A 7,901-nucleotide genomic window follows, 5' to 3' on the forward strand; every position below is an offset into this window, starting at 1 on the left:
ATAACTTTTCCTATTTAAAGCTATCAAAAAGAAGATAAAAACATGCGGACATTTACTTTCGTTTTAAATCATTGTATGTTATGATAAGTCCCGAGCAATTCGAAAAAAATATGACAGCATGACACACGCTAATTGGATAAACGCCGAGAAGATCGAAATGTTTTTATATTCATGGTGCCTTTTAAGCAACGGAAAATTCCAACAGGGACCCATTTCAACTACTTGATGCAGGGCTCTATTTTTAGAACGATAGGACATTTCAAATTATAAATATAATAAAATAGATTTACGCTACGACTGTAATCAGTTTAGGGTAAATAACGCAAACGATAGTGAGTAAAAGCGTTAAGAACTCATTGTTTTGGCATATAATTGGGTTTTCCTTTGAATTAATTGGGTTATTGAACCCTGCAATGGGCAATTGCATTGAGTTTTTAATTATTTTTATTGCGTGATCACGCAAATACGCAGCTTATCTGGAGCTCTGAGTATATGTTTTGAAGGGATATTTTCAAATTAGATTTTATGAAAACAAGCAGATGGGGTATGATGGCCAATGAGACACCTATAAGGACAAGTATATAAACATTCACAGGTAACCATCCTGTCTTCAACAATGAGGAAAACTGATAAGGTATGATGACCAATTCAATGAGACGCCTATCTTCAGAAGGTCAATTATGTAAACATTCACTGGTAACCATCCTGTCTTCAACAATGAGGAAAACTTGTACGGTATAATAAGGTATAAAAGGTCCTGAGAGTCAAAATGTGAAACAACTTTCAACATAGACTCAATTCACTATTTTATGTCTTTGAAATAAGCATATAAATAGTAATTTTCTGTAATAAGCTACTCTAATATATTTTTCAGAGCTGATAAAAAAACAAATAGAAGACTGGGAAAAGAAGGATAAGATGTTCGTCTCTACAAGAGCCAGTGATTATGTCATGGAACAGTTACAGGACAACAGTTGTTTGACTTTAACTGCCCCATCAGGAGTTGGAAAATCATTTATTACAAGACACACAGCACTGGTTTTAAAGAGGCAAGGATACAATATAATACCAGTGGAATTACCAGCAGACATTAAAATTTATTATCACCCTGGTAAACAGACAGTCTTCATAGTAGATGATATTTGTGGAAATTTCACAGCGAATCAACAACAGGTTGAGAACTGGAAACAACTGTTACCTGTGATTAACACAATTATTGCAGACAAATGTTGTAAGATTATTGTATCATGTAGATTACAAGTCTATAAAGATGATAAGTTTAATATATTATTACCTTTTAAATCCTGTGAATGTAACTTAATATCAACTAAGTTATGTCTTACATCTGTAGAGAAAACAAATATAGCAAAAACCTATATTGGTACAAGCATGACAGATATTGATGATTTATCTTTTAAATGTGATTTTTTCCCACTCTTATGTTCCTTATATCATGAAAAAGAAGATGTAGATGTCAAAGAATATTTCAAAAATCCTTTTGATGTCTATAAACGTGAGCTAGACAGGTTAAGTGAGCATGGTGATGAAGGGAACTATAAAATATGTAGTCTGGCTTTATGTGTTCTCTTTAATAATCAGCTAAATGAGAAATGGTTCCAAGGTAAAATGACAGATGAACAACGACAGATCATAAAAGACACATGTGAGGCTTGTGAGTTCAACGGTATACCAAAGGCAAAACTAAAGAAAGCACTTGACACTCTAGATGGTACATTTATCTGTAAACAGAATGGTATTTATAAAACTCTACATGATAAACTGTTTGACTTTCTTGCTCATTACTTTGGTCAGAAAATGATAGAATGTTTAATACACCATGGTGATAGTGATTTAGTACATGAACGTTTTATCTGGCAGAAGTCACCAGATGACAAGAACAGTAATATAGACTTCATTATAGAAATACCAGATGATTATTTAGAATCATATTTACAAAGGTTTATAAAGGACTGGTCAGTAGGAAAGGTGTCAGCTGTATTCACTAACAATAATATGAAAGTATCATCATTCAGACAAAAGTTAATACAGTACTTACTACAACTAGATAAATCACAACAAGTAACATTAGCCAGTACCAAGGATACAGTGAGACCAAAGGAGAACTGTGCATCAGGTAATACTCCACTGGTTGATACTTGTTATACTGGTTATACTGATATAGTCCAGTGGATTTTACATAATGATGTGGATTTGGATCAGTGTAGAGATGATGGGGTTACTGGACTGTTCATGGCAAGTCAGGCAGGATATACTGATATAGTAAAGTTACTGTTAGAGAGGAATCCTAACGTTGATTTCTGTAGCAAGAATGGCTGTAGTCCTCTGTACATGGCAAGTCAGCAAGGACATACTGATGTAGTAAAGTTACTGTTAGAGAGGAATCCTGATGTTGATCTATGTGACACGGTTGGCTGTAGTCCTCTGTTATTGGCAAGTCAGGAAGGACATACTGAGATAGTAAAGTTATTGTTAGAGAAGAATCCTAATGTTAATCTATGTAACAAGGATGGCTATAGTCCTCTGTACATGGCAAGTCAGAATGGTCATACTGATGTAGTAAAGTTACTGTTAGAGAAGAATCCTAATGTTGATCTATGTAACAAGGATGGCTTTAGTCCTCTGTCCATGGCAAGTTATAATGGAGATACTGATATAGTAAAGTTACTGTTAGAGAAGAATCCTAATGTTGATCTATGTGACAAGTATGGCTATAGTCCTCTGTACGAGGCAAGTTCTCATGGAGATACTGATATAGTAAAGTTACTGTTAGAGAAGAATCCTAATGTTAATCTATGTAACAAGGATGGCATTAGTCCTCTGTCCATGGCAAGTTATAATGGAGATACTGATATAGTAAAGTTACTGTTAGAGAGGAATCCTAATGTTGATCTATGTGACACGGTTGGCTGTAGTCCTCTGTTATTGGCAAGTCAGGAAGGACATACTAAGATAGTAAAGTTATTGTTAGAGAAGAATCCTAATGTTAATCTATGTAACAAGGATGGCTATAGTCCTCTGTACATGGCAAGTCAGAATGGTCATACTGATGTAGTAAAGTTACTGTTAGAGAAGGATCCTAATGTTAATCTATGTGACAAGAATGGCGATAGTCCTCTGTTATTGGCAAGTTCTAATGGACATACTGATATAGTAAAGTTACTGTTAGAGAAGGATCCTAATGTTGATCTATGTGACAAAGAAGGTTTTACACCACTTATCAGTGCATGTATCAGTAACCACACCAGTATAGTACAGTTATTAATGAAACATAAACCAAACTTTAATGCCCAGACCTATGGAGGTAATGCTCTATATTTCAGTACATGGAATGGAAATGTAGAAATAATGCAGTTACTGTTAGAGAACAATGCTGACTGTAATATTTGTGGCCATAGTAAACAAAAAATTACAGATGCATTAAATAATGGTCCATCCCAAACATTAGATGAATATAAACAAGGATTATGTGATAGCTTCCTAAAGAATACATTAACAAATGTTACAGATTATATCAGTAAGAAGTCAGTAGATTATGTGTTTGATGTCGATGCTGGTTCTTCTCCATTACACATTGCCTGTTTTATGGGTAAGATAGATGTAGTCTGTTGTCTTCTGGACCACAATGCTAACATCAACATTACAAAAGAAGATGGAACCTCATCATTATTTTTTGCATGTGAAGTAGGACATGAAGATATTGTATGTTTATTGTTAGATAAAGGTGCCGATACACAGATATGTAGACTTGATGGGAAATCCCCTTTAAAGATTGCAACAGATAATGGACATGAATCTATAGTAATGATTGTAACAGAACACACAAAGAAGGAGGACAAACTTCTTAACTCTTGTTCTTTAGACACGTAAAAAACATGCAGTGGATGTTGAAATGTTGTCTTTTAAACTCTTGTTCTTTAGTCAGTGGTTTGTTTTTACATGTAAAAATCATGCAGCAGATGAGAAAACAAAAAACTTTTATTTTATTTTCTTGTTGATTGGTGTTTGTTTAATATCTACTAAAATTCATCCTATTACTTTCTCTCCATTTCTACACATGCAGTTAAGCTTCACATTACGTGAATATATATCTAAATTGTATTAAAAGGAATAGAAGAAACATTTTAGATTCAAATGCAGTAAAAACATTTTGTTGATGCCAATGAATAAAACTGTACCACACTTAGTACACATTGTATTTCTATTGTTACTTAGTATTCTTTTTAATAACTTCATTGTTTTCTAAATTCACATTTCTTTCTGCCAGATTAGCCAGGTCATTTTTTGTCTTATTTAGTGTAACAATATTCAATTCAGAAAACAAATAAATAAATACCTACATCAATACAATACAGGTATTGGAAAACAAGTGATAAGTCACTTGTAAAACTCTTTTTGAATGGCGAAATTAATTACAATGGACAGACAAATTTACAATCATATCATTGCCTAATTTGCTTCTCATGTTAAACATTCAACATTTTACTGTATTATTGGTAAGATAGGTGTAGTCCGTTGTCTTCTGAACCACACTGCTAACATCAACATGACAAAAGAAGATGGAACAACACCATTATTTTTTGCATGTGAAGTGGGACATGAGCATATTGTACATTTATTGTTAGATGGTGCAGTTATATATAGCGGTTTGGGCTTTGCTCATTGTTGAAGGTCGTATTGGGGCCTCATAGTTGTTAATTTCTGTGTCATTTGGTCTCTTGTGAAGAGTTGTTTCATTGGCAATCATACCACATTTTCTTTTTGTATGTATACAGATATAGCCTACCATTTAATTTGTATTGTTATGTAAAGTCGTGTTTTCTCTTGTATAACATTTTACTGATTGTATGACATACTTTATATACTGTATACAGATATAGCCTACCATTTAATTTGTATTGTTATGTAGAGTCGAGATTTATCTTGTGTAACATTTTACTGATTGTATGACATACTTTATATACTGTATACAGATATAGCCTACCATTTAATTTGTATTGTTATGTAGAGTCGAGATTTATCTTGTGTAACATTTTACTGATTGTATGACATACTTTATATACTGTATACAGATATAGCCTACCATTTAATTTGTATTGTTATGTAGAGTCGAGATTTATCTTGTGTAACATTTTACTGATTGTATGACATACTTTATATACTGTATACAGATATAGCCTACCATTTAATTTGTATTGTTATGTAGAGTCGAGATTTATCTTGTGTAACATTTTACTGATTGTATGACATACTTTATATACTGTATACAGATATAGCCTACCATTTAATTTGTATTGTTATGTAGAGTCGAGATTTATCTTGTGTAACATTTTACTGATTGTATGACATACTTTATATACTGTATACAGATATAGCCTACCATTTAATTTGTATTGTTATGTAGAGTCGAGATTTATCTTGTGTAACATTTTACTGATTGTATGACATACTTTATATACTGTATACAGATATAGCCTACCATTTAATTTGTATTGTTATGTAGAGTCGAGATTTATCTTGTGTAACATTTTACTGATTGTATGACATACTTTATATACTGTATACAGATATAGCCTACCATTTAATTTGTATTGTTATGTAGAGTCGAGATTTATCTTGTGTAACATTTTACTGATTGTATGACATACTTTATATACTGTATACAGATAAAGCCTACCATTGTTTTTGTATTGTTATAAATGTTTGTTCGTGTTTTCTCTTGTGTATGTATTCCTTTCTATATTTTTGCTTACATGACAATTCCCTATACTATATTGTTTGTTTTGTTTGGATGTTTGGGAACTGTATAATTGCAAGATAAATATGTTGACTTGTATTTAATCTGTTAATAGAACTAAAACCATACTTTCTAAAGAAGAAAAACAGTGATTATATATGCTTAAGAAATAATATTGTATCACAGCATGTCTGAAAGGCCATGTAAGATCTGTCATCACTTTGGGTCCATTGTCTGTTTGTCTTTCCGTCTATTGCTTTTCAGCTTTTGAAAGATGATTTTATTTGAAACCTTGAATGAGTTTTTACTTAATTTTGTATGCATTTTTATACGACCACAAAAAAATTTGTGGTCGTATAATGGTATTACGTCGTCATGGTCCGATGAATTTTGAATTACATCCCTTACACTGCTGTTAAATTATGTATAAAGAATTTTTGTATTGTTTTGAGGTGATTAGCTGTCAATTCATTTTTAGAATATACTATTTTAATAAGTTAAAATTGCTGATTAAGGTAAATTAATTTTAGCTATGATTATGTATGTCATTTTCTATTTCAAGACTTTTATGATGTATTTAAATGGGTTATTATGGTTGCAAAATCCATTGGAAATTTGAATTGAAATTATGACCATAACTGAAGGAAAGAAGTTTATTTTTGATAAATTCAAATCATATAACCAATTCTAAGTTCTTTGACTACAGTTATTCTGTGTCAGAAACCTATTATGTGTCAAATATTGAATTACAATCCAAATTCAGACCTGTATCAAGCGCGAATATTGTGTCCATTTTTGCCCCAACTGTTCAGGGCTGGACCTCTGTGGTCGTATCCAGCTGCGCTCGGCAATTTATTTCTTCTGGTTTAAACATTCAAAATTTATATTCGTATGATTTATTTAAAGATTCTTTATTCTTTTTTCTTATGTAACTTTTAGTCTTTATATTAGTGAAATAGTACTGACAAAGATAATACTAAAGATATTGTTGTTGTTTCACGTCTTATGACTAGCTTGGTATTACACATGATTGAAACTCTCAAGGATCAGAGGCAAAATTGCACTAAAAATAATGAGTAAAACAGGAAAGACTTATCAGTGTGTGCACTCTTGTTTCAAATTCTTTGATCTCTCCTGGAAGTTATGAAAGTAATAGATTGAATGCTGTGTATAACCACCCTGCTTCAAAAAAAGTATGAAACTTACTTGCTTTGCCAGTTTTTTTACCATTTTGTAGTAACCTCATAAAGTTTTAACATTGGAGCTAACACCATTTTTAAGTCACTATTTTATGTTCCTGTTTTCAAAAATTGCAGGGGCTGTTTCAAAAAATTCTTACTGCAAGAATTGTTTGTAAGTTATTTACTGAAATGTTCATGACTCAAGAGTATTTTTTCTCTTTCGAATTTTTGTGAAATTTGTCCTAATTTTTAACATTGCAGAGTAATGCATCTGTAAAAAAAAAGTTTCAATATGACAGCTTCTGGTGCAGTAAAATATGTACCATTACTATGACAGTTTTAGATAAATTCCCCTGGTAAAGAAATTTTTAACATCACAGTTTTACTGTCTAGAGATGCCATGTAATCAATGCAGACTCAAGTTTATTATAGTTAATTAACTCCTTGTAAGTTACAGCAAAATCAATCTATATATTGTGATAAGTCTCAAGTAATAGAATTACGAATTTCCAGTAACAATTATTTTTACCATTTATTACTGTTTGAATTATATATTGTAATATAGAAACATATTTTGATGATATACAAATAATGATAATAAAATTATTTATCAGTATTTTATGTATTTTTATTCACTTAAATATATGTTAATTTATTAAAAAGACTGATAGTTATTGTCTTCTACGTTTGAATTGGGTTTGAACAGTATTCAATGTGAATATGATAGATTTGGAGAATGCATTCATCATTTTGTCTTTGCAGTTTACATTTCATAATGACAAATTGCGTAATTAACATGACGGAGTAGTGAAACCAACTTTTATACAAACAAAGCAAGTAGGCCAAAAAAAAAAACTTTTACTTGCTAGCATTAGGATAACAGCTTTGACTACAAAAGTCAACTAGGCTTTATTATAATCATATCATAAAAAGATGTCTGGGAGTCAGCTTTATAGTTTTCTTAG

The 7,901-nt window shown here is 31.5% G+C and overlaps 1 protein-coding gene across 1 annotated transcript in view; it reads left to right on the forward strand.

Annotated features, from left to right (window-relative positions):
• Positions 1 to 7,552, forward strand: part of LOC139502844 (uncharacterized) — a 72,833-nt gene extending 65,281 nt beyond the window's left edge. Inside the window, exon 10 of the mRNA XM_071292472.1 lies at positions 875 to 7,552. Coding sequence (XP_071148573.1) covers positions 875 to 3,888 — 3,014 coding nt within the window. The 3' untranslated portion in view covers positions 3,889 to 7,552. The remainder of the gene's footprint in view (positions 1 to 874) is intronic.
• The last annotated feature ends 349 nt before the right edge of the window (positions 7,553 to 7,901 follow it).

The sequence above is a fragment of the Mytilus edulis genome, chromosome 14, assembly GCF_963676685.1.
Source record: "Mytilus edulis chromosome 14, xbMytEdul2.2, whole genome shotgun sequence".
Lineage (NCBI taxonomy): Eukaryota > Metazoa > Mollusca > Bivalvia > Mytilida > Mytilidae > Mytilus > Mytilus edulis.